General features: G+C 37.4%; 1 protein-coding gene across 10 annotated transcripts in view; it reads left to right on the forward strand.

Annotated features, from left to right (window-relative positions):
* The window catches only part of PTPRM (protein tyrosine phosphatase receptor type M), a 502,968-nt gene that overhangs the window by 336,001 nt on the left and 139,466 nt on the right, over positions 1-27,501 (forward strand). For 5 of the 10 annotated variants that reach the window (XM_054814410.1, XM_054814411.1, XM_054814416.1 and 2 more), the window contains 2 exons: positions 5,849-5,981; positions 13,021-13,050. In XM_054814410.1, coding sequence (XP_054670385.1) covers positions 5,849-5,981; positions 13,021-13,050 — 163 coding nt within the window. The remainder of the gene's footprint in view (positions 1-5,848; positions 5,982-13,020; positions 13,051-27,501) is intronic. The other 5 variants (XM_054814413.1, XM_054814414.1, XM_054814417.1 and 2 more) reach the window with 1 other exon arrangement.

Genomic DNA, 27,501 nt, shown 5'->3' on the forward strand with positions numbered 1-27,501 from the left:
GTAACGATGGTAGCCTCTGTAATTTGTGTTGTCTTTGGAGAGCGTGGGCAGAGCTTTTAAAGCCAAGTTTTCTGATCTTTTCAGTCTTCTTACTTTGTGGCAGGGACAATAGGATCCTAGTGATGGATGTTCCAAGGAAGCATCACACCTCTCTGCCTCCCTTCTGCCTTGTACCCTTTTGCATGATTTCTACCACCTAACCACAGCGCAATTGTCACACAGGGGTATAATGTTTCATTTCCCTGACTCACTCTGTGAAACAAGTTAAAAGTAGGTGCTGAGATGTGATTGTGAAATCACACTGCCTGCATAAAGAAATCATGGGCTAGTTACTAACACAACAAGTTAGTCTCAAGTTTGACTGGAAACTAGGATGATCTAGACTAACTGTGTTATTGCTTTAAAGTCTTGTCAAGTTAGCCATTACATTGGTCACTGGAACACCTATGAATGAAATAGAGTTGGAGAGGCTTGCAAGTGACTTATCAAGCAAGTACCTTTTGAGAGCTTAAAGCTGCAGAAAGGAAGTCCAAAAGGCAGCAAGTATGGTCAGCCTTGAGTAGGAGAAATAAAATGAGACCAGTCTAGTTAATTAATGGAAGGGATTATTTATTGACTCAAATAGGAGAAGAAATGTCTGGATTTTCTAAAGATTGCTTTAGACAAAACAACCTATAGCTAATTTTTAGTACTAACAGTTTTAATCTCATTCCTGAAAGTATAACTAGCAGCTCCTAGACTATTGAGCCAGGGTTATTTTATTGGTCATTCCTTTCTAGACAATGATCAGTCATTTCTAACTACGTTTTTTTGGAAGGGACTAATAAACATTGAAAAGCAAGGCCAAACTTTGTTTATTTACAAAGAGAGAAGGAGAGAGAGAGTTTTTGTTTAATTGGTAGAGGTTTATTTCTTTTACTGAAGAACATTTTCATTGGTTTTGAAAAACAAGATAATGCTTGCATGTGAGCTAAAAGAATGGTATTTTACTTGGCTAGTTCATTCAGTGAATAGTCTTAGCTTCCATTTTAATGAGGAATAGTTCTGCTCAAACTTTTCTATCCATAAACTACCTACAGGAGATTATTGTTTATGAAGTTTTGGGGTTGATCAATAACACAACATATGTGCCTTCCGAGTGAGAAAGTAAAGGCAAATTTTCCACCCAAAGAAGCAGCAGAAACATTTTCCAAAAAAGCACAAATTATTCCTTTAATACTAATACCAGACCTGTATATCTCTGATGAGAACTAGAAATTCTTCAAAGACAGAGTCTTCTAACCCACAGTACAGAAATAGAAATTTCACTGCATGAAGTAATTTAAGAATTCACAGTATGGCAGACACTAAATGTTAGAGACTAGAATATAATTCATTTCTCAATCTGAAGAGGAGGTAAGATGCCAAGAAGTGGCTGAGTAATCACTAAACTTCAGAAATGGGGATTCCAATATTAAGAAAAAGTTAATGGAATAGGTCTGAGAGTCAAAAATAAGTGAAATAAAATCTTTAGGTGTTTCATGGATACTATTTAAAAATATTATCGCTAGGTCTTGCAAAGTACTGAACAAAATGGGACCCATGAGGGAAAGCCATAAATCAGGCCAGCTGAATGCCATTTTTTCTAACTGAAGAAAAAAACAGATACTTCACATTTTAAATGCTGCTGTAGGAAGGCCACAAAGAATGGGCAATAATTAAGTAAAAGGGAAAATGGAATCGCTGAGATTAATTAGAAAAGTAAATAACTAAGAGTATGGAACCAAACAATATTACTGTCTTCCACTTTATTAAATGTAGGAAGGCTGTGAAATACTTTGCTGCGTTTTGTGGTACCTTAGAGTTTATCTATAAGTGTATCTCTGTTTTTCACTTCTGGCAGGAAGCACTCTAGTTTGTTCTCATCAAGTAAGGACTTTCCAAAGTCAGCACCTTATTCCTTTTTAAACTGGCAGGAAACATTTCCTTGTCCTTTCATTTTCTAAGCAGCTCCCCTGAGCTGTCCTGCACTCACTGCTCCTTACTGACCTATTGCCTTTCTAGAGCTAGACCACAGTGTATGTGTCAGTTTGGCCTTGGTTCTTCTAACTCCACTAGCCCAGACAGTCTCCGTAAAAAAACAGAAGTGAGGTTATAGTGCAAGGTTTAAAGTCAGGCTTCTGTGTACAAGGGTGGAAGCAAAAGCTCAAAACGAGCAAAAAAAACCCATATAAGTCGTTAGGTGCAGTGTTTTGAGGAAAATGCAGTGGGCTTAGCTCAGCTGTTGGCAACAGTATGCAGTCTGTCATTATAAGCAGATAATGACAGAGATAAATTTATAAACAGATAACTTACTGGAGATACAGTACTCCACTAGTCTTGTAGCTATATATTTTTAAAGGCTTTAGGGAGATCAAGGAAATTAAAAATGACTATGTCAGACAAACTGGTTGAAACAACAATAACTAAAATAAATCACCAGGACTATAATATCATGATACAATAGTGTATAGTTAACACTACTTCTGCAAAATAAGTTTACATTTAACTCAACTTTTTTAGTATGTGTCAGTACAGCAGAGTAAGAGAGAAAGCACGGCATCACGTTTTTAGACTTGCAATAGTAATTTTCCAAATCTCTCCTGAAAACATACAAACAAAACTAAAAGCACAAACTGACATTGCAGTTTATCAAGTGGCAAAATGAATTCCAGAACTACTGCCCCTAGCTGCTTCCATCTCCTTACACACAGTTCACCTTTCTCTCCATGGTGCGAATGCAATTGCCTGTGTGGCTATAGGTTAAAAGTAATATTACACATATTACTCTGGAACAAAATCTACCTATCAGACAGAAACCAGAGAGAAGTAGACTGCCAGCTTTTATCATGGCTAATGCACTTAAGGGTTTAATACTATATGCTGTACAGTATGTCTGTTAAATACATGGAAGAGTAAGTGCTGAGACAGCAGCTCTTGAGTACGATGCTAGGTGCTGTGGGTTAGCAGAATTCATACAGGACTGCAAAGAATTTCAGCAGGACAAAAGCAAACTGAATGAAGGTAGTACCAACTCAAATTTCAGTCTTGGTGAATGCTATTTAGTGTTCAGCAGAGGTGTAGAGATTCAGGTCAGGAAAGACAAAATGTGGCAAATTTGGTTCGTTTCCTCAAGTGGATTTTGGAACCCACTGACACCAAGAACATTCTCTCAGGGAACAAATGACATGCTGAATGGAACTGAAGGAGAATTGAGATAATGCCAGTTTTGGGGGTTTTATAATAATTAATGATAGGAGTTTTTAAAAGGCATGTTTCCAGTTTAAGACAATCTCCATTATGAGTCAGGCTGAGTCCATCATGGTGAGAAGCTTTATTCTATTTTTAACTTGGTGTGGCATTGCATGCACTTTTCTTAGACAATTTCAGATGATCCCCCAATTGGATAATCAATATATGATGCAATATGGGAGTTTCAATGTCCTCGTGTTAGGCTCTGTATCTCTTCTTGTGTATGCTTTCTTTGGAGAATTTGCAGTAGTGGTGGATTTCCCAGCTTGTCCATGACTCCCAAGAGGGTAACGCTTTGTGTCATAGAAGGCATTTCATGAAAGTTGCATTCCAAGATATGCAGAAAATGTGTGTACTCTGAATACGATTTTGGTATTATCTCCTCTGCATAGTGTAAGTCTAGCTAATTTCACTGAAGTGAGGACCCGTGCTGTCAAAGAGAGACATGACACTGAGATAAAACACACTGGATAGTTGAGAGTTCTTTGTGAAAATGTAGCAAGGCTGCCTTCACTTACTTTTAATGTATAGCATTCATGATCCCAGAACTAGCACTGGAAGCCTTAGTGAAAGCAATGAAACTGTAAGGCAGAGTTTGATTTTAAGAAGGCATTACCGATGAGCATTCCAGTAGGGTGAGGTAGCCTGAAGGATATGAAGAATAGGCTTTGGAAGGAACCAGTCTTAGAAATTACATCTAAAAAGATACTGCTTGTTGTTGACTTTGCATTCTTCCTTGCTTGGGTTTTAGATTTAAGAGGACTGTGAAGTCCTTATCATGGCTTACTCTTTGCATCATACTTGATTCACTGCTTCCTGTTTGCCAAGTTCAACTCAATAGCTGCCTATTGCACAAAGATACTCTAGATGTCTTCTAAATATCTGCTAGCCTTTTGAATGCTGTGCAGATTATAGCAATATAGAGTTTAACAAAATTATTTATATATGACACAAGGAAAATAAAAATGGCACTGTTTATAACAGAATTTTATAAATCCGCACTGAAGAAAATACAAAGCCAGATCCTGTTATCTTTACTCATACGAAGTAAGAATTTTGCTAATTCGGAATTGTATTGTGTATTAGCAATACAGTGTATTGCTATCAAACTAATATTCTGATGGGACCAGCCACAGAGACAGGCAGCAGATCATCTTCTCTTAGTGACTTAGCACTCACACAAAGTACCGTGGCCAGAATTTTCCAAAGAACTTGGTTTCTGCAGTTAGCTTTAGATATATTTTGATTAAAGGTTATCACTTTTTCTGGCAGCAATACAAATTGCCAGGTTTTTCTGGCATTCCTCCTGGTAAGGAATTTTGAAGATGGAGGCCAAAAGTATAACTGTGGGCACTCAGAAGTACTCACCATCTTAGAATATCCTGGTTGCAACTGAGAAGAAACATTGGAAATGTCTTCATGGTACTTTTCAGGAAATATCTCTGCATGTAAATTGATCACTAATTTGCTTTCTTTCAAAAAAAAAGGAAGTGAAGAAACAAATAAAATATAATTGGTGCTTTCAAAATCCTCTGTGAAACCCGGGCAGTGAGATAAGAATGTGGTCTTAAAATATTACACCTCACTTAGGCTTTAGTCTTCCTTCTCCCCTCCCAAAAAAGTTATAGCAGGAAAGTGATCCATAAATCCCTGTGTCCACTTTATGGCATGGTGCCTCAAATGATTAATGCTGTCACGTTTTGATTAAAAAAAAGTCCATAAAAAAAATAAAATCAGTTTCATGAATTGAATGTTGCTTCCTTAACATTTTTCATCCTGAACTCATTTAGTAGAGGAAATGGATATTTCATCAGACATGGATTTGACGTTCCATCACATTATACAGTAAACAGTACAAATGATGTTATTTTTTTTAAACGGAGAAGCTGGAAAAGCTAAGACAGTAGCTGCTGTAAGGCACTGGTTATCTCATTTAAACAGATATTAAATGTGGGTGCCAGTGGTGTGATCATCAGCTGCTTCCCACTTTGTGAATAAATTGCTTAGAAGGAGTCTTTTTGCCTACCAGATGTGACCTAGATTTAGATTTCCAAAGGCAAAAAAAAAAAGTCTATTGTGTAAAAAACAATTGTGGGTAAAATGCATGGTAAATGAGCTTATCTCACTTTTCCAGGTGTTTAAGCTAATATGTTATGGAATTACAGCTTCATTTATGAAAAATAATTGAGGAAAATGTTCCAGCAAATCAAATTTGGATAAAGGCTTAGGGTAGTTATTGTGTTGTTAGCAAGTTTCTAAATGGCAGAAAGAAAAGGGAGCCAGCACAGATAATGAAAATACAGAAATTTGTGAATCCTTGAAGAGGCTCTTATAAAATGGTAAGGGCTGGCTGTGGTATCCCACCTGTGTTGTGGTCTTGCAAAATGTCATGGAACAATATGAAGAATTATATTCCTGTCAATGCATATGAAAGCAGGATTTTTTCTTAAAAGATCAAGCATTGATATCTGTTGGCCCTGGATAAGACTAATGACATTGGTCGGTTAAATGTATAAACATCGAAAGAATAACATCCTTATTCTTTTTCTCTCCTCTTCTCCTTTGACTGATTCCATAGGGGCTGCCACTCGAAAACCGGACCCAGAGCCTGAGAAGCAGACCGACCATACTGTTAAAATTGCTGGAGTCATTGCAGGCATCTTGCTGTTCGTCATTATATTTCTGGGGGTCGTGCTGGTAATGAAGAAAAGGTGAGAAATTAGTAGATGTTTTCTATGTATATACTCATATTACAGCATCTCCTACAGCAATTCTTAGTTTGATATTGGCAAAAGTATCCAGCCCCCTTTGTGCCCTTTGCCACAGAGTTTAGGAAGTACTTCTCCGTCCCTTCCCCAAAGATTTGTTGGGTTTTTATAAAACCACAGTGTCTGTTTCATCCCACAGTATTTTCTAAGAATTAAGGTTTGTGGCTTTGTTATAGAAGCAAAACAACTCGAGATTAATGATTCTAGCACTTTATGCATTAGTACTGCATGATGGACTCTAATAATAGAATAGTATTTCTATCCTGAAAGTGTGAGGCTCCACTCTATTCAACAGATCAGCTGAAAGTTAGATGTAGTTTCATTCTTGAGTGTAAAAGAAATCCTCGGTCTAACAGGAACTAGAGCTAAAGTAATTTGTGCTAAGAATGGGGTCTATATTGTTCTGCATAAACTTCGTTCCCTGAAAACAAATGGAAATGTTACAATGGTGCTGAATGTTTCCAGATTCTGGTTCAACACACACGCACACACATTGAGATTGTTTTGCTTTGAATATTGTTTGAAAACTGCTACAACATTAGAAGTGTAAGGCTTTTAAACCTGGTTGCCTTTCTCAGCACTGTAAAAGGAAAAAACAATAAAGGGGAAAATATCTCATAGGTAAGAAAAAAATCCATATGATGATAGAGGCTAAGTCTAGGTTGGGAGAAATTCATTAGCAAATAGAATTAAGATTTTAGGTTGTGTCCTGAGTGATGTGAGACCTGCAGCTGTAGAGGTGGGGTTGGGAATGTGTGAGAGCTGTGTAAAGGAGCTGAGTCATGAGTTCTCCTTCCATGTCTGCCATAGTCTTCTTACTGTCCCATAACGCCTCACCTCCTTGCCATTTTCTTCCTTTGCGAGCATTCTTGACCTGATTTTGCTCATCCCAGCACTATGTGATTTAATTGTACATTAACTAGTTTGGCAGGTCTGAGATAGTCCAAACCCCTGAGCTGCCCGAAATTCTTCCAGAATTTGAACAGTGGAGGTGCACGGCTAAGGAGGCAGCTGCCTGACAGTGCCTCAGGGCAGGCAACAGAAGTAGCTGCTTTTCACTCTCCTTGAAGACAGAAGTGGGGCCATGAGTTAGAAGGGCTCCTTGCAGAGAAAGGTGAGCTGTGGCCAGGGCTGAGGGTTAGGTCGTTGACAAGAGATAGGTAAAGCAGTCAACAGCTGCCATACAGAAGAGATTGAGTCTTTAAGCCCCAGGGTAGGTCTGGCTGGGGCAATGAAACAGACCCAGTAACCAAACCTTCTCAATAAAGTACAGTGTAGCAGAGTTGAAATCTGTTCTGACTTTGCAGTATTTCTTTCTTCCCACTTCTGATTTCTTGCATCATTCATGCCTTCAATTTTAACAGTTGAACTCCCAGACTCCTCCCTAGGGCCAGATGCAGCACTTGGCATGCAGGGAGGAAGGCTTCTCGCATTGTCTGGCCAATCCTTCACACAATTCCTGACCAGTATTCATCACCCTCTCTCTTCCAATTCTGAGCCTCTCCTTAAGCATTTGCACCAAAGGTAGAATATATTCACCTAAGGGAGACAAGTTCTTCTTAATCTTGAAGGGAGAGCATTGCAAAATCATCCAAATTAGTTTCAAAGTAAATAAGGTGTCAGGATCTCTGGCTAAATGGATGCTATGCCAACTCTTGCTTCATTCTCTGGGGAAACACTCTTTGATAATCTAATTGTTAGAGGCAGGAAGGCTCAAATCCTAAGTGTTTGCGTGTTAATACAGAAGGATACTTTATTTCTTCAGTCTACCATAGCACAGTAATTATTATTCATAGTAATTCTATTGTTAGAAGAAAAGTGCATTATGTGAGCTTCTTTGGGACTTGGAATAAATCTGCTTGTGACAGAGATGAAACTATTGAAAGTACAAGTCCAGGAACTCTGTTACCAAAGACATACAATTTCATTGTGCAGTACAGAAAGAATGATACCCATAACTTAAACATATCCCAGAATGATGCTACAGCCTTGAACAAAACAAACTGTGAAATGAGTCGAAGTGAATATTAAAAAGTAAGAATGGTTCATCTGTGTAACAGGATGTGACTAGGCTTTAATGAGAGTTTCAGAAGGTAGGTATATTGTGTCCCAGACCTCTAAAGCAGATGCTGTAGCATAGAAGGTCTTGAATACAATTACACTCATGACTTAAGCAAAAGATGAACCGATTATTCAATAAATTGTTATTGGTGCATTAATTCACTATGCTGCTGAGAGCCCCTATGGTCTCACCTTGGTTCAGTTACTGTGTATACATTATGCATTTGAAGAAAATGTATAAATCATTCTGCAAGCTTAGTATAACTGTAGTATTTTTGCAGTTTTATGATACTTTAGGTGCTACTTTGTGAAACAATCTTATCAAGCTAGCGTGTCTACTGCACTTGATCATTTTATTTCATTTACTTTATCAGGAGTTTTACTGGCATAAAGATCTGATTGAAAAAATAAAATAGCACCTTGTAATTCAGTGGCACCTTTCCCCTGAGAAGCACTTTCCTCTCTGTGCTATTATGTGCAGACTCTTTGGGCTACAATGCTAGGTTTTGCTGCGCTGAGTCTACGTGCTCTGAAACTTGTCTTACTTGGAGTTGGCTACAGCGATATCCCATTCAAACACCACTATCCCAAGGCGTATACTGTCTGTTATTCATTCTTTCATGGAAATGGGTCCTTGTAGACTTGATCTCCAGATCTCACCAGTAGATTAAATTTACTCTGTCTCTGGGGCTTCACAATGCTTAATTAACTTAATTTCAAACCATTTATTTCCATTGTCAAGAGATTTGGAAAGCGGTTTTACTGTACATGATAACCATGTCTTTGTCCAACATATTCCTTTAATAGCCACCTCAGTTCAGCCAGGACCATTCTTTGCTTGGTCGGTGCCAGGCGCACAGATTTTCACAGATCAGTCTCTTTGACTTTGATAATTCAGTAGCCAAGTAGAGAAGACCACCATTCAAAGCAGAGTTTTCAGTGCAGCACAGACATGCTTTGGATATGGTCACTATCGAAACACTAGGTAGAGAAGTTCTGCAAATGTCCATAGGCATTAGGCACCATTATTAATTTCACTATATAATGGTCTTCTGAAGTAGTTATATTGTAAACTGTGTCACGGAGAGATTAGGTGGCCTAACTATTCAGTTTATCGTATGGAGTCACTAGTGAGGGTAGGAACACCATGGACGCTAATACATTTTCTGCATGGACGCTCAGTCTTTGACTAAAGTAAAGCAGATTTGTATGCCTGTCACTTGAGTCGGGGAAAGAGCGTTAGTGCTTTCCTGTTTTTCTCCCCACTTGATTGTTCAGAAGTCTTTATCTGTTCTATTCTGCCTTTATCCATTCAACCACATTCCAGCATAAAGATGTCATGTAATGTAGACTAGGAACCTGCCAGCTATTCCTGATACCAGTATGGTCATATCAATGAGATGATTCTTCTCTGTGAAGTCAGAATAATGCCAGTAGGCTTTTCTCTCCTCAGCTGTGCTCTGAATCTCTCATGTAAGAGTTAACACAAAGTCAGTGGAAACCAATACATGTGTTTCCACAATATTGCTCCACAATAAAGTGGATTTTGAATCTGATCCTGAATATTAAATCTCAGGCAAGGCCCTTGATCTCTGCCAGTCTTTGATATACCTGCATATAAAAAAATAAAAAAAATAAAAAATGCAGCAAGCAAGTTCACCTTTTGGTCAACTTAAAGTAGAGCAGTGAAAATGAGAGAACTGTTCCCACAACCTTTGGAAAAGCAATAGCAATTACATAAAGACTTGAAAAAATCAGAACCTTACTGCTTTATTCTTTTCTTTTTTCTTTTTTTTTTCTTTTTTTCTTTTATATTCTATTTCAGCTAAGTTTAAAAAATATGCAGAAGTTGAGAAATTGGATTTATGGGTCCAAGGTTTTCTTAAAAGTATATATGTCTTTGGGGCAGGTGTTTCTTTTAGGGCAACCATCTCGCTGCTGCAGTGGGAGTGCAGTAAGGAAGCGGTTATTAAAATTAAATTGCAATGGCTTCTGCTTCGGTTGTAGAATGGAGTTTTTCTGATCATTGCATTTCTCCGTCAAAAGGTTATTTTCTTTTGCCTATCTTTAGTTTCTATTTTCAGCTGTCTCTATGCCTGAGCCTTGCAGTATTTTCTAATGTATGTAATTGTGGCATCTGTTTAACGCAGAGATCCAGGTTCTTGGCAGCGGATAAGGAAGCCTTTTGTACTTGGTGGAGCTGGGCTGAGAATGCATTGGTCCCATTCCTGAGAGCAAATCAGGCTGTTCAGTTATACACCTTTGCCAACAATTTCAAGCAGTTAGGATAGAAATTGGAGATAATAGGGCTGAAGGAAAACTCCAGTCTTCTCCCAGCACTACCCCTGAATCTTGTTTTTCCCTCTAGGCCAGCTACAAAAGAGAGACAGTGAAAGACTTCACTGTGGTAATTACATAGTTCCAGAAGTTTTCCCTTCTAGTGGGACAATCCTCCTGTGGCCAGCTGTGTTGGTTTTGATAAATTTTATAGCGGGGCCTTATTCTACAAGTGATATTTATGAAATTTATTTATGTCTTCAGTCCTGAAGGATATAAAAGTGCTTTATATTATCTCGCTATACACAGAAACAATTTCTTGACATAAAATAACTTCTTTACTGGGAAGTGACTGAAGAGCCATGCAAAGAAGAAAATTTGGCCAAAATCTTTGGGTCACTCTCTTTAACAGAAAAAGTCTTTTCACACATGTAGAGAGAGTAAGTTTGTATGCATTATGCAGGAAGCAAAATGGCACTTGTCCATATTTCTTAAAAAAGCTAAATCTTTTTAATTATAAATGGTGCTTTTGCATGTGGCCTGAGGACTTGCAAGTCTAAAACTTTCAGTAGGTTTTTAATTCATTCTTTTTACCTGTTTTTTTCAGTGTCTGGTATTCTTGAGAGTCAAAAACCACAGTGCTCTTTTTCAAGGACTTTCACATGGAAAATCTCACAACTGTAACAATATTAAAATAACTGGAGCTTCAGACTTCTAGTTTTTTTCATCTTATACAAATTTTTAATGGGACATTTACACAAATTAAAGCTCCTGGATTTTCAGCATTTTTTTCATAAGGAATAATTTATCTCTGTAACATATTTGGCAGAATTCTGCATATAAGTACCAGCAGTGCCTCACTGATTAATTGTATTTATTGTTGTTTCTCAAATTATTATACATCTTTTAGAAGTACGAGAACATTTGTACTAATTACATTAAATCTCTGTCTTGGCAACATATGGCAAGAAACAGGGTTGGCAGTATTATGAGATTCTAAATGACAGTGAGAGAATGAGTAATTCTGAAAAGAAGAAGGGGGGGGAGATATAATTATGACTGAACCAGAAAACAACCCCTTGCTAATAGAGCAGGTAAGTCGATCTGCTTTGATAGGACCTGATCCTGTGCTCCTGACTGAAGGCAATGGGGTATGTGCTGGTGGAAGAAGCGTTTAAGTGTTTTGCAGCTTTCCCCTTCCTCTATTCTTAGATATATTTTAAAACTCAACTTTAACAGGTGTGCATTTTTGCAGCTGTGCCACGTGATTAAATATTCTGTATCTAACCTCCTGTGTTTGAACAATACTGTTTGCATCAGAAAAAATGGGAATAAAAACTGGGAAATATTTCTAACGGCATCTTCACACAAAGAAGATGAGAGAGAAAAATTGATGAAAGCCTAGTTTTCAAAGGGATGCCTGAAGCATGTAGCCAGAGGCAAGTTAACGTTAGTTATAGTCCCTTGCAAGGCCTGTTTACATGTTTCTCTGTAGTCAAAGGGCTGTATGCATGTGCTGTAAAAATTACAAATGCCTAAGCGGTTCCTTTCAGTCTTTTATCATACCAACATGTGGATGCTACATGATGTTATACTCAGAAATGTTTTAAGATCTCCAGCCTCTTTTTAATTGCAGCCAATATATGGAAAACATTTAGGCTGGAACTTGCCCCTTTTGGAGAGTTGCAGTCCTGCTTGCAGTGGGCTCGTAACAGGGATGGAGAGACGTAAAGCAGAAGAGCATAGCTGGACATCTTCTGTACTTTGTGCTCATGCAGAGCATGTCTGGATGGAGGGTCTGGCTGTGCGAGAGATGATGCAGGAAAGACTGGCTGCGTCCATATTTCTCAGGATGGTTGTGCTAGGTCTCCAGCTTGTTCTTTGTGACATTCATGTGGGCAGAAATAACAGGGATACAGGCTCAGTGCTTATTTTTTCCTCTGCCACATGGGCAAATAACACTAAAATAATTTTAGCCAATAAGGATAGCCTTTTTATTTGCATGGTAGAAACTAAATTTTTCTTCAGAATTTAAATGGTTATTAAAAAAGCTGAGATATTAAAAAAGCTGTGGCCATTGATTTTTTCCCCTTTGGAAACAAGTTCTAGTCTTGTCAATGGCAGAACTGATTTCTTTAAGTAAAGAAAGGTATATTCAAGGATTCTACGCTACTTTGACAGGAAGAGAAGCTACTTAATACATGTTCTGAAATTCTGCATTTTTAAACTTCTAACACCATATTAGCAGTTCTGTATCCTTATTCCTAATGCAGTTGAGGTGTAATTGGAGGTGTTTTATCACTTCAATTTGGGAATGTTTGTGTGTGTAGTATATGCAGAGATAAATATACATTAAATATCTAATATTACTTAGATAGTAGATGTGCTTTAAGGTGGTTTGACTTAACAGTTGGAGATGCATAATATATTGTATTGCTTAAAGTTTTGTGGAAATTGGATATGTCATCTGTCTGTTCCAGACATGTTGCATGATATGCTCAGATATGCATTCTTGCTACCTTTCATTTGTGTCATCAGTTCTGGTCTCAGTTTCATCTTGATTTTTCATACATTAATATTTGGCTTTTCTTTCCTTCCATTTCATCTTTTCCACCACTGCCTAATCCTTCCACCATCATGGCAGAAGAAGCTATCACTCCTACACTTATTACCTGTAAGTAACTTCTTTGTCATCAGAGACACACTTTCTGCCATGTTGTTCCATGCATAAGTAGTAAATGCTAATATTGAAAATTCCTTTATAAAAACAAACTTTGTAAACAGCTTTACCAAGATAAAAACAACATGGTCAATAATGTAATGAAATATTTAGCTTTATAGCAGTTTCTTATGCCTCATACTATGCATTAGAGTCCTTTGAATATCATAATGTAACAAATTTTCTTAATTGAAAAGTAGTAGGTATAAATATCGCTACCATGTCTATGACAAATTTTCATGCCTAAGTAACTATTTTTAGAATTTATTTAGTGGTTTCTTTCTTATTTGTTCTGTTGAAAATATAGCATTGGTTAGACACATACAAGCATTTCCATTTGTTGCTGTGTACATATTACTACTTTTTCATGAATAATGATCATGCGTAAATGTCATGAGTCACCATTACTGGGGTGAATTTAAAAGGAAAGAGCACTGAAAAATGAGGGCAAGATGAAGCATAACTTTCAGTAAGTAATAAGTTTTCATTTTGGTACAGTCCTTAGTAATACCATTATGTGATTCTTTATTTACCCAAAGCCTTTGTTTCGTTCCCTGCTGTCAGCAGGTGATGAATGAGAAGGGTTCTTCTGAGAATTTAGCAAATCCCTCTCTGAGGCTATTCACCTTTTCTCGCTTTCCAGGTGCAAGGAGTACATGATAGTTTTTGGATTAGCAAAATATTAGGGGTCTTGCTTAGTCGAGAAATGAGATGCGTTTAAGCTTGTTTAATCTTGTTGGCCAGCAGCAAAAATCAGCTGTCCAATAGATATGTTGTCTTTGAAGCTCAGGTTTAAAAGTCATGGGAAACTAGAAGATATTTTCATATAGTTACAGAAGATGGGGTGTTACTTGCATGAGACAGACCGTAGTACTAGTTTTCAGGTACATACGGTAGTAGCATGGTCTTGAAAGGAACACATTTCTGTAATGTTTTTATTTAAAAACAATGTGAAGTTTCTCATGTTCCTTTTTAGTTGCTCTTCAAACTTTTGAAATAAATACTTTTTCAATTCATATTTTGAAAAAGCATCGAACATTCATTTATAGAATTTATGGAAAAATTAGTAAATGTTTTCCAACATGAAAACTTGGTAAGCAGAACCATGCTTCAAATGAATTAAAGCAACTAAAATTTAAACCTCTTAGTTGAAATTCCCTAAGCCTTCTGAATATATTGAACTGCTCGTTTACTTGGTAATTCAGATTTCATATTACAGTATTTGACACTTTACATATAGTGCAATTTTTTTAAACTGTTCTTTAAAGCACTGTATTAATGTGAAGGTCAGAAAAAATTATCTCTTCCACAGATACAGTATTTCAGAATTTGTTTCTGTTCCCAAGATGAAAAGACCATATTTTCCATTAAATAGGCCTTAAAAAATATTCAGTTTGGGACCATTTAAATGTTGTTTTTAAAATGTCAAAAGAGTATAATATAGTATGTCATATAGTGTGTTGTTGCCATAATAAGTAAATATATTTAAATTAATTTTTTAATATGATTCATGTCTCAAGGCGAAGTCAAAAAACAAAATTGAAACAAATGGAACATTAAATGAAACACTGTTTCATTACTCAAAGAAACTGGATTATATCTTTTTTCTCTTTTGTTCCACTGAGAGTGGAAAATATGTGAATTGAAATGTTTCTATAAGTTTTACAAACAGCTTTTGCAATCATAGAGACTGCTAATAGTGGATTCTCTTGACTATTTGCAATATTCTCACAGTGGCTTCAAGAAAAGATCTGTCTTATTAATGTGATACAAATTCAGTAACTTTGTAGTTTGAGTACATTAACTCTTCCAAAAGCAATTGTGTGATCTTGACTGCGTATTGTTTTGCTCCCTGTCTGGCAAAAGAAGGCAAGTAAGAGCCCTGAAAGGAGCAGACAAGGTCGGCCCCCAGTAGGAGGAAATATTTTGAACCAAATTCTCCACCTGTTTACGCACCATGCAATTTCACTGAAATTAGTGGAAATCTTAGATGAATGCAGAATTCATTCCAGTTTTATTTTTAGCTGAGGAAGTTGGTATGTATTATAAAATGTTCTATATTTTGAGAAACACAATTTGAAGTACTCTGCCATTGCTGATTTACCACTTCTATACTGAGTATCATATTCAAATTTACTGATTAGTCATTGTAAATGCAAGCTGTGACATCCAAGCAAGCATCTATGCACTGAAATAGTTACTATTGTCTTATGCGCTGCTTTCCTTATATGCTGTGGGCTCCTTTTCCCTAGCAGACTGCAATCTCTGCCACTTCTAGATCCATCCTAAATTAAAAAAGAAAAAAATGGGCAGATGCCTAGAACTGCTGGTGAATCATCAGAGATGGACCTGCAGCTGTGCATATTTGGCAGAGAATTATTTCCATTCTATCTCGTGTTTACTAGTTAGCCAGTTGAGAGATGTTACAGAAAAGGAATTGAGTACTGCTGTTGAGAATTATACTTCTTGTTAATGGGTTTAAGTACCTCTGCCAGTGCCTTTCTTCCCACTCTTGCTTTCCTGAGAACTGCTGCATTTTTTACCTTTCACCTCAGTCAGGCAGCAGTTTGTTTTTTTTTTTTTTTTGTCTGGACACAATTAGTCCTGTATGAGTTCTTTTGTTCTTAAGATTAGAGCAAATTTAATAGTGCCAATTAACTCTGTAGCAGGTCTTTTGACTTTGCAGTCGATTCCAGGTGGGAAAAAAGAAGAGTGGAGATGGTGTCGTTAGTGACACTTGTAATGACTGGTGTTCTCAGCATGGCAGCTGATGCTGGCATGACTCTGCTTTCTCCTGAGATATTTTCCGATGGGCAAAACCCCTGCGACATTGGCCAGAGAAGGAAAAGTACATTAGTAGTTTATTATGGTTAAATGAACTAGACAAGCCTGTTGTTCAGGTGACAACGAGCGCCACTGTGCTGACCGATGGCCATTAACTTTTATATTTGAGATTTTCATTTTGATAAAGATTCTGCCCTTGGAGATCATTAGTCATCAGTCAGGAGCTAAAATAACTAGATTCATACACATTCAAGCACCAGACAGCAAAAGGAGTGTGTGGACCATCTGAGTTTACTCGGGATGCTGGCACCTGATAGGGAGTTTGAGGAATTAAATTTACCTCAAATTCTGGGGCAGATAGTTAGAGATTGTGGCTGTTGTAGGTTGCTTTCAAGAAAAGGCTTCATTACATTGCTATGAGTAGGATGGATGGCTGATTAAAATACGGAGTTGTGAAGGTAGCTTTTGATGTTGTCCCTGAATTTGAACTTGATATCAAAATGGTATGTTATGATTATTATTGAAATTAAGTACTTATGCAACAACGGTGCTGCACAGCAGTTAGGTGCATAATTTTATTCTATTTTGGTGCCTTTTCACAAGTCATTTCACCTTGTGAAAGGTGAAACAGGGAAATAAGAGACAATTATTGCCCAGTATTCTTAGAAAATAGTAATCATGTTGAGATCTTATACAGTATGAAATCTGATGTTGTCTGTTCCAGCACTAATCATCTAGTTAGGTGACTTATGACAGAAGTGTCCTCTGTATGGAAGTCTCAATCCAGGAGCTTAATACAATATTAAAACATTACTAAAATGGACTATATGAGTAGAGGTCTTATTGCCTGGTACTTTGTATATGACTCAAAGAGGACAAAGTTCCTCCTACAAGAAAATTAATTCTGCAAACATTGAGCTTTTTCATAAAAATGTGAATAAAAACATATCCTCCTTTTCATGAGAATTTGGTAGTTTGGGACCCAGTTGAAGGACACTTGTCTTGTGTATCTGACTTGAGCTCAGGAGCCTGGGAGTCTGTTCTCAGTTTAGTCATCCCTGTGCCTCTTGCTTCAGTAGCAGATTTTCAGTGCTGGCTTATGGAGCTCTGTATAGAGGCTTCATTTGTGGCTTATTTCCCCAGTCCCATTGCGATTCACCTAGTACCTCTGGCAGAAATCACAAGGTTAGCAAATTTGTAAAATGACTCTAATAATCACAGTCATAAAATTTCCAAGAAATCAATGATGTCGAAACTCTTAACAGTGATTTCTGGATAATTCCAGGAAAAATGTAGTCATCACATTTTAAACCTCTGTAGTAACTTGAAAATAGCAAGAGATGTTAGAAATAGTCCTGTATTCTCAACTGTAGCTGTCCCTGGAACTAGAATAAGTTCATCAGTTTGCATCTTGCAGGTGGAGGAGAGCACTGAACAGAAAAACAGGAATGCATTTGAACTGTTTGATGTGTTAGACTAAGCCTGTGATCTCTCCTGAATCTTTAAATATGCATAGTTACATAGACTTGTGTCATAGAATCATGTCACCCAAAATAAATGTGGATTTCAGTAATTGTCTTGTAAGCCAGACTTAAATGATTTGGGGATGTCCCATGAATTTAGTTGCATCTGGCAAAGTCTAGAATGCCAACATATTGAAATCTTTGGATAATATGCAGTGCCCAAAATAGCAAGGAGGGTGTTTTACTAAATCGCCATCGCTGAAGAATGCATAAGTGGGCTATGTGCCATATGCTTGGAGTACAGAGGTAAGATATCTAGCTTTCATGCGGCGATACTAAGCAATCTCAGAATCAGAATTTTATTTTTAGTTAAAATACACCACATCATTTCTAGAAATCTCTCTGAAGTCATTATTTCTTATACTGATTCCTTGTATCTTCTGATTCCTTTGGATCTGAGGCTTACATTCTCATTTCTCTGTAGCACAAATTGCAGGTAATCCTTAACACTCCCAGTTATGAAATCCTTTATTTTTATTTTATTTTATTAGCTCTTTCTGAAGTTCGTGAGCCCCTCAGGGCAGTGATCTGACTATATGAAATAGCTTTCTTGAGGTGCAACAGAGATCAGGTCATTCATGTGGAGGAATAGTTCTGCTTTAGTTCATCTTTTCTGGGCATGTTTAGATACTCACTCCAAGTTACTTTTCCAATACCTACACATAGGAAACCCATGGTGATTTCTGAAGTTACCCAGACTTTTCCAAATCACATTATCCCAGATGTGTTGAGTGCGAAACCATAATCTGTAATGTGCTGCGAGTTTGGTTTTTTCAAAATAAATGCATACTACAGAGAGAGTGAGGTGAAGTATCAGAAGTGATTGATTGCTATGCTGGTCACACAATCACACTCAGTTACTGTCCTTGCTACCTCAGTGTCAAGCAGTAAATTTGCAGATGAGCTGGGGTTTGGAGATTTTTCTGTGCTTAAAGGGGCAGTTTCAGTTTACATTGCTCGTTTTGTGAAGGTACCAGACATTTAGTGTGGGAACCGATGTAACTGTAGGAAAAATAAATGCTTATGCAGTCTAGAGACATCTTGGTTCTTTCCACATTAGTAAAAGCTTTGTCTTGCTTTTCTAAACTAATATACAGGGATTTGAATTGAATGCTGAGATTGCTTTTAGAAATTGTGGATTCCATATACTCTTGTAGGATAAGCCTGAATCCTATCTTTATTATATATAACACTGAGATATAATGCATACCTTCGGGAGGAGAAGAGAGGATAGGGACAGATATATGTTAAAGAAGTTACCTTTGAATTTGAGTATTTGTATTGCTCTCCCTCATCGAGTCTTGTTCAGTTAATGTTACTGATTTGCCAGGGTGGACTGTCTTCTCTATAAAATTACGGATTGAATTAATTCCTCAATTAGCCTGTTGACATTGTTTTTAGCTTCCCAAAAAAATTTGGTTCCTAAAGCAGTCATGCTTACTGTATACAGCAGTCATTCAAGGCACTGAGATTTTGCCATTATGTACCATGAGTGTCAAATTAGACTTTGAAAGAGAGTATAAGGTGAATCATTCTCATTCGCTGTGTTTAAGACTTTTCCCTCAGGAAGAAGGTGCAATTCATGCAGTTTTTACTCCAAAATTGCATTTCTGTATACATAGATGGCTCAAAACTGACTTCATATTCTTTCATTTTAAATATCCAAATAGAAAGGAAAGATTTTCCTTATTTTAGTATTATCGTTTATTGTACAAGAGGGGTAATGACATTGGAAACCTATTTTCTGTAATACCCAAACTTGCCCTTACACTTTCTGTGACTGTAAATATGTAAAAGTAAAGAAGCTATACTGCATATTTAGACAAAAACTCACTTCATAATTTATGTTGCTAAAGGCCTGTATTTTTCCTAAAAGATTGAAGTGTTAGTTTTCAAAATGTCTTAATGAAATATTGAACTAATCAACAGAAGATGTCTGCAAAAGGTGGGACTACAAGGAATAAGGTGAATGTTGCATTGTATCTCTCCTGGACTCAAGGAGGGCAAGCAGCAGAAAAATGCTTAAAGAAAAGTGGGTAGAAGAAATCATATGATGAATCTAGCGTAAGACTTCTTTGCTCCAGTAAACCACAGGCTTAATCACTTCTGTGATACAGATAAAAACAACTGTAACGAGATCTTCCTGTTTGTTGAGTCATGTCAGCACAGGGTACTGAGGTGGTGTAGTCATTAGTATTGCAATAATTTCTATTGACTGATTATATTTTTGTTTGAGCTTCTTATCTGTAATCTTTTCCCTGACCCCTGAATCCCCTGGGAGATGCTTCGGCTGAAATACCTTTGTTGAGCCTATCTGCAGGGGTTATGGCCAGGTTAATGATAGTCCACCTCAAGGTAGCATCTGTTAGTGCTCGCTCTTAATTTCACAATGAAAATGTTCTAATCTTGGCTCCTTTTCCATCGTCTCCTTTTCATTTCCTTTCTTATCTACAGTATTCCTTGAGCTCCCTTAAAGTCTAGACTGCCAGATCCCTGGAGGGAAGAACAGTGGCCATTTGCTTTCTGTAGTGTCTAGCCGACAGAAGCATCATTCATTTCCAAATTTTCTTTCTGTCATTCTTCTTGGTCATTGTTTTCCTGCAATGAATTACCTAACTCTGGCATGAGGGAATAAGGAACCATACCTCAGGTGCTTTCTTCTGCCACTCCTGGTCACTCGGGCCCTCTGCATCCATTTGTGAGAGTCTGTGCAAGGATTCTCTCTGATCAGGGTCCTTCCTAATTTCAGGACAATAGCCCACATGCAAAATGTAGCTAGGAAGATTGCATCAGCTGTGAAATTGAGCCTCACAAAAACTAATCAAGCAAGGAAACAGAGGAATGGACTGTGCCGGGTGCTTACAAATCCAGCAAAGCCTGGCATTTCATCAGTCCCAGATACCCTGCTGGAAATGAATATCTTTTACAAGACTTATCACAGGTATTAGAATCATGGCTCTATCTCATTTACAAATGTGCAGGAAAGGTTTTATTATTATTATTAGACTGTAGCTTTTAGTGTATGGTACAGAGAGAAATCTGTAGGACTGTCAGAAAAGTCTTGCATAATTCTGTTAGTCAATTCCTGTGCCAACCAGACAGCAGCAGTGATCCAAATAAAAAGAGGCAGTAGCTGGAGCAGAGCAGTTTTGTAGTGCTTGTGCCAGGAGCTACTTGCTCCTGTGAGTACTGAGCTGGTGAACATAAAGAAGCACATTTGTTTTTCTTTTTAGCAGCTGAAACTCAGGACCACTTCTGCATTCAATCTGAGATCCCTCGGTGAGACATTGAACCAAATGTCTAGGGGCATCTAAATTATTCTCAGTTTACCTGCAAAGGGAGTTAGCTTCTCTCCTTCCTCATTCCCTGCTTCCTCTGATCATGAAGACACAGGTTAGAGCTACCAGAGGTATCTCTGGCTTGTCTGAAGGAAAGACAAAGCAAAGCATTCACTAACCTGTGCATTTCACAGTTGTACAGGAATGAGAGGATCAGCTGGTTTAGAGCAATGATGCCACTCCGCATCTCCCATTGCAAAGTGATAGTGTGCTTTCCTCCTGCATGGTGACATCAGTAGCCAAAAGTAGGTCTTCCAGTATGGATTTGGCCAACATGTTCATATTGGGTGTAATAATGCATGCATATTGGCTGCAGCAAGTAAGGGTTTAAATGGGCTAGATAGATTTTTGTTTGCTGAAAGATGTGTATTGGATTATTACTTCAGGTATAATGGAATGTGTTTTGCAGTTGGTGGTCCTGTTTGGCAATTGTCCATGAAAAGGTCACTTCAAAGGGACTAGGTTCATGGCTTACAGTGTATTTTCAAAAGCAGATGAAATACTGAATGCTTTGTATTTACTGAGATTTGTAAGGTAAGATTGTCATGTTTATGATACGTCATAGAATAAGGCCCTGATCCTTAGCTGTAACATCCAGGTGTTACTGGCAGTAGAACTTTACTTTCTGCTTACCAAATAGGGAAGAGTCATGTCTGCATTTTAATACTCTCCAGATGAAGATTATAGAAGATATTTTAAACTAAGAGAATAAGAGAAGCACATAAGGATGTTAGTAAATTTGTCAGGGATTACGTGCTTAAGAAAAATAAATGAAAAGGAGAACAAGGTACATTGGTTGCATGTTGAATCCTACTACAAGCTCCCAGCAAAAATAGGTTTAGTTTTTTGGTGAATAAGTTACTGCAGTTTCAACTGCCTTTTGTTGAAACCCAAAGCACTGTGAACCTATTTTGAGGCAGGAGTACTGTGGAAGTGCCTTGGCCAGTTCTCTGTCCACAAGGGGTTTTATCTAACTTACTCCTTAGATCCTACTGTTGTCTTCCTTCCAGCTTCTTTTTCTCTTTCAACACTAATGTGTGTGCCTAGCTCTTAAGCCTGCCTTCTTATTCTGCTCACTATTTCCTTTTTCATCTCTGTTTCTCAGCTTCCTCTGCTCCTCCTTTTACTTACTCCTCCTTTCCTTTAGCCCCTTTTCCCCCAGATGCTATACTGGTTGTCCTGTCCTGAAAAATATTTTCTTAAAATAGCCTTATTTTCTTTCTCTATGCTCTGCTTTGTCTCCTGAGACTTAAAGCAGGCTGCCTCATCATTTGTTCTTGCTCCACGTCCTACTGTCTCTCTCCTCAGACCTGTAGAAGGGAAGAAGAGGCAAATCTGAGAATGTCAGAATATCCTTCGGTTATTGTGCAACCTTTTTATGTAATTCTTTTTATTCTGCTTTTTACTAAAGGGCTATTGCTTAGATAGACTTATTCTGTGGGAACATTTAACACAGTAAAATTAAGGAAAGACTGAGTTAAATGTCTACATGAGAATTTTTTGCATTGGGGATTGTTTCTTTATTTTCATGGGAAAACAGTGCACTGTTTTTCTTTGCTCATTTTTTCTTATCGAAAAATTGATTTTGCTAATGCTTTAAAAATATTCACCTCCAGGTTGAAACTTAGCATGCAATATTTTACATTCAAAAAAAGAAAAAATTTATCTTAAGCAATTGAAAATGATGTCATCATGGAAGTTGCAATATTAATTAAGTATTAATTATAAGAAGTATACTTCTAACACCCACAGCACTGTGTATTTACTTATGTCAAAACAAGATAATGCTTACTGTATTAAGAATAGCTTTTCATTTTATGATTCCCTGTTGTTCTTTGAATCATAACCTTCACTCGTTTCTTTAATTTAGGAGAAAAAGCCATTAAACATAGATACTTCCTGAAAGTGTGTGCTGCATGAAAGCTTTAATTAAATCTACAAGTAAAGCTTTAAAAGAACAGGAATCAAATTAATTGCAACAAGGACCATGCATTTATTTCTGTGACAGGCCTTTGCGCGTTAGAGAAAAGGCAATCTGTGTACCCTTATCTGAATTAGTAAACTCAATATCACTTTTCATTAGCATGGTAGGTCATTGCCATGCATCTTCAGTGTGACACTGTTTACATGTTAATGACCTCAGAAATAGAGTCTGTTCCAAACGGTTTGCAGTAGTAGAAAGTTGTAAATCCATGAAGTGGAATAAACTGTCCTCTGCTTTCTGCATCATTGCTTCTTGCGAGCTCCCCTCTAGATTGAGCTTCATAATTAGGCAGCGGTATAATTAAGGCAAATTCAGTAAATGCAAACAGGGCAAAAGGATTTATAGCTGATTATGGTTGTTATAGCATACCTGAAATAAATTAATTTCTAAGCATCATTATTAGTTGACTTTTCAATGACATGGAGTCTAGAAGTAGAAAGTATTATTCACAAAAAAATGTTCATAGCTGAAGTTAGTGAGTATGAGTCCATGATGATGTATTCAAATTTACAAAGTGCTGACATACCCATGAAAACAACACAGAAGGATTCAGTAGAACATACTGCTTTAGTTGTTTGGTGTATGATTGCTTTGTATTAGATGAGATTTTTAAGATTGTAAACATATTTTTCCCCCACCATATAATGTGATGAAATCAGCATGCTCCCTAAAATCATATCCTTAAATAAAATGTCATATTTACATCTGGTAATTTGACTAGACAGTGGAAAGCTTCTCTGCTTTAAAATCTTGGAATGATAAAACCAACATCAAATGAGTAAAACAAACTCAGCTTAACCACTTAAATTTGATTGCCTAAAATATCTAAAACAAGGACCATTCTGATACCCTGCTGTGTGAATTCATTTAGGTGCTAGATGCCCCCAATCCCCGTTGACTTCAGCACCTTGCAGAATCTGGTCCCGTATTTGGATGCCTCAGCCCTTTCATAAGAAAAAGCCTGTTTTTCACTGGTCATATGCAGCATATACGTGGTATTGCAAGACATATACTCTGTGGTTTTGCCTGCAACAACCTTGGGAGTTGCTTTGCAGACAGAGAGTAATGGTTTCTACTTTGGTTGCTCACCTAATATGCAAAGCGAGTTTAATTATATGCTGTCCAACCCTCTCTGCTACATATTTTTCCACTTGCTGGTTGTGGGTGAAATACATACTTTCTACGTGCAGAGGTTACTAGTAAGTGTACAGTGCCTCTGGAAGCATTTATGGCTAATCTTGCCCTCAGCATGCATAATGTAACTATGTACTAATTAAAGGTTAAAGAATAGGGATCCATCTTTTCTCTGCCTTAGGAAGAGTGGAATGTGTTCTGCATGGGGTCAGATGCTACTTTCAACCAGACAGACTTGCTAGGAAGCTGCAAAACCTAACTACAGGAGACTGAAATTCAAGAGACTCCAGATTTTCTCATAGCGTAACAAAGGACTAATAAATCACTGTCTTGTGCTGTGTAATGAATTAGCTAGTTTACTGTGTTTCATATAAATATGTAATGCTGCAAGGCATACATGGGTAGAATGTAGATTTGATTTCATAAGGGACTTTTTTTTGTTTCTACATACTGACTTCTGAACATCATCTGTGGCCCAGTTCTACATTTTGCTATTAAAAACAAAGAGAGATATAGTTATGGCAAGGCAATAAAGTCACCACGAACATCATCGTCCTCTCTCAGATGCCAATGATAGCTGATTAAAGCAAGTTTTGATTACTTCTAAATATTGCCATGGCTGCTGCAATGCAATATAAGAGAAATTAACTGATGAGTGATGGAGCTATGGTGACAGATGAAAAACTTGGTGATTCAGTGGAAGTAGGGCTACAATTTTCCCAGAATTTCCAGAGCTTTTGTAATTTAAATACTTCCGCAAAACCTTTCACACCAGAAGGGCCTATAACTTTACAGTTCTTTGAAGTCATCCTTTCAGAAATCCTGGCGTTCACTTCTTTCCTGTAGGCTTCTTCTTGGCATGAAAATCTAATAATAGCAATTGCTTTTTAAATAAGCTTCCAAATAGATTATGGAAAGAGCATGGGAATCAAGAGGTCTGATTTCTGCCACCAACTCGCTGATGAAAGTTCTTAGACCTTTGGGTGCCATATTCTCCACATTAATTAAATTTTGATTGCTATTAACTGCTGCAAAGCAGTGGTATCAGGGCTATTGGAGGTCTGGTAATCAGAGAGGCACAATACTTCATGCTTCCTTTGTCATCACTTGGATTTCACAACATTCAGTCTTTGTGTTTCTAAATAGAAAGCCAGCACTGCCTGAAAATATATGTTGTTGGAATATTAGTACCTGAAAATCAGTGATGGAGACATCACCAGCTAAGACAGGATTAGCCACATATACTTGCAGAAACACATGTTCTCTTACGAGTAGCCCTTACAAAAGCACCAGGGGAGGTGTAAAGTGTTTTCTCTGACACTAGCTGCTTTGACACTTCGGTGACTGCAGAGCTGCGTCCTTTCCCACAGTAGGAGTAATCAGCATCTGAGCTTTACTGCTTGAACCCTTGTGCATGTGCGTTACTCTCTTGACCAAAAAAATCATTATTTAAAGCCCAGATACTGCAGTGGTAGATTCCTTGGATAAACGTATGAAAACAGTGCAACAGAATAATACAATAATTTAGCATCTCATGTTTTTCAGAAATGCATAAATAAAATAATTGAGTGCACTATACGGCTTAGAGTCTAATCATTTGCTGTCTGATTAGCAGAAGTCAGATAGCCATAGGGTGAAAATAAGATGGAAAAGGTCATACGATTAAATTAGCTGCATTCAGAGAGGCATTATTACAACAGTTTTTTGCTACCATTAAAGAAGATCAACAGTAAGTCAAGCAAATAAGATCAACTTAGTGACCCTCAGAAAGGGAAATTAACCTCAATGATAAATAAAAGGTTACTGTCCACTATGAGCACTCCCAGTTACGCTGCTCTTGGTTGATCACATCTTTCACTTTCGGCTATGGACTTTGCATAGAACTGCCATTCTGATTATTTACCGAGGAATGCACATCCTTAAAATAGAATCCAAATATTAAAACTTATTTTTGCTTTCCTTTTAACTCATGCTGCTTTTTAGTACCACAAGAAATGTTTATTGCAGTCCTAGTGCTCGTCCCATTAATACCCTATCAAATTTGTCAGTGTTTACATATTTTGTCATAAACAGATTCATCTGAGCAGTGCTGTTTTCTGCATCACTTGCATCTGTTTTCTGCATCACTTGCATCTCTTGTAGGTGTTTCCGTTCAGGACACTGTTGCCTGATGGGTTAAAAATATTGACAAGTTAATTTTTTTGGTCACCTGATTCTCCCTTTTTAATATTGGGATGTTTTTCTTTTGTGGAGATTCTTGGGAGCCTAGTTTTTCCTTCTGTATCCTGTCAGAGTCTAATGAAAATCTAGGCTAAATTTACAGTGTAGGATTTTCAGAACGTATCTCTTGCATTTGACTAATCATGGAGAACCTAGACTTTTCTAGTCAAATCAGTTCTCTTTCTCACAGTCATTTAATATGGGTGAGGAAATGCAGTGGTCCAAAAAGTTGTAAAACCCTATAAAACGTCACTTGATGTTATTTTGGTACTTGTGAATTTGCTGCAAATGAAAAACTACTCTGCCTTTCACTATCCGAGAGCCAAGAAATGCGTGTATTTTGGAGTAACTAACCAGGAATGAAAACACCACAGGAAAGGTCACTGTCCTGGTTCATGATTGCTGATTAGTCACCAAAAGTTCAAAGCTAAATTGGCCTGTCTTCATCTTCCCCATGTCTCCTTAACCTCTGCAGTACCTGTGATCTAGGATTTTCCTGTTGGGATCTTCTCCATAAATATTGATGCAGATCCTGCTTGTGACAAAGGGGATCACCGTGCATATTAGCCATCTGTTCTCATTTTAGTAACTTCTGTCTGCTTGATTTCTGTTTGGTGTTGAGAAATGCCCACTTTGCAGATGCTACAGTGGGCTGTGGCAGAAAGACTTTGCCTTTCTGAGGAAAGACAGTGATGGGGTGCTATTTTTTGTTGCTTGTTTTGCTGTCAGATGCTTACCAGACAGTAAACCAAACCAGCTATTTTTAAAACATTTACAGGCCAGACAGACTAGGGTGTGTGTTTAAGAGGGTGGTATACTTACAAGAAAACAAGAAATAGTTAAATGATTACTCAGAGTTTATACATTTTGAAGTGGAATCATCCACTCAATATTGAGTAATCCTTGAGAAATTGGATTGAGAAACTAAATAAACCCATGTCACATGCTACTTCTTCAGTAACAACTAACAAAATGTTAATGCTATGTTTCCTTCTACTCTCTGCAAGCTGTTGTTTTATTGCATTATGTCCTGCAACGATACTGTCACCTTTAAAGAAAAATGTCTTTTCTTTCCTTGCCTGTCCAAGGTCAGTAAGAAAAATAGTAGTTTGTGTCATGTGCATGCAAGTCATTGCTCAGGAATGAAATGTTAAAGAGAGGTTGAATAGACCAGCAAATGTCCTAGAAGTTCAGATGTGGTTAGTTTGCCCTTGCTTTAGCTAGTGAGAGTGATTTGACAGCTGTACTTTGTAGTTTCTTCCTTCTGGAGCATGTGATCACACTTTGATAGCAACCCTTAATCTATTATTAATGCAGTTGTATGTAGATCAAAACTAAAGATTCTTAGTCACGTCAGAAAGTAATGCTAGTCTATTTTTATATCATTTGAGGCTGCATCTGAAGTGAAGGAAGTGAAGTGCCA

Source organism: Grus americana, chromosome 2 (assembly GCF_028858705.1).
Source record: "Grus americana isolate bGruAme1 chromosome 2, bGruAme1.mat, whole genome shotgun sequence".
Classification (NCBI taxonomy): domain Eukaryota; kingdom Metazoa; phylum Chordata; class Aves; order Gruiformes; family Gruidae; genus Grus; species Grus americana.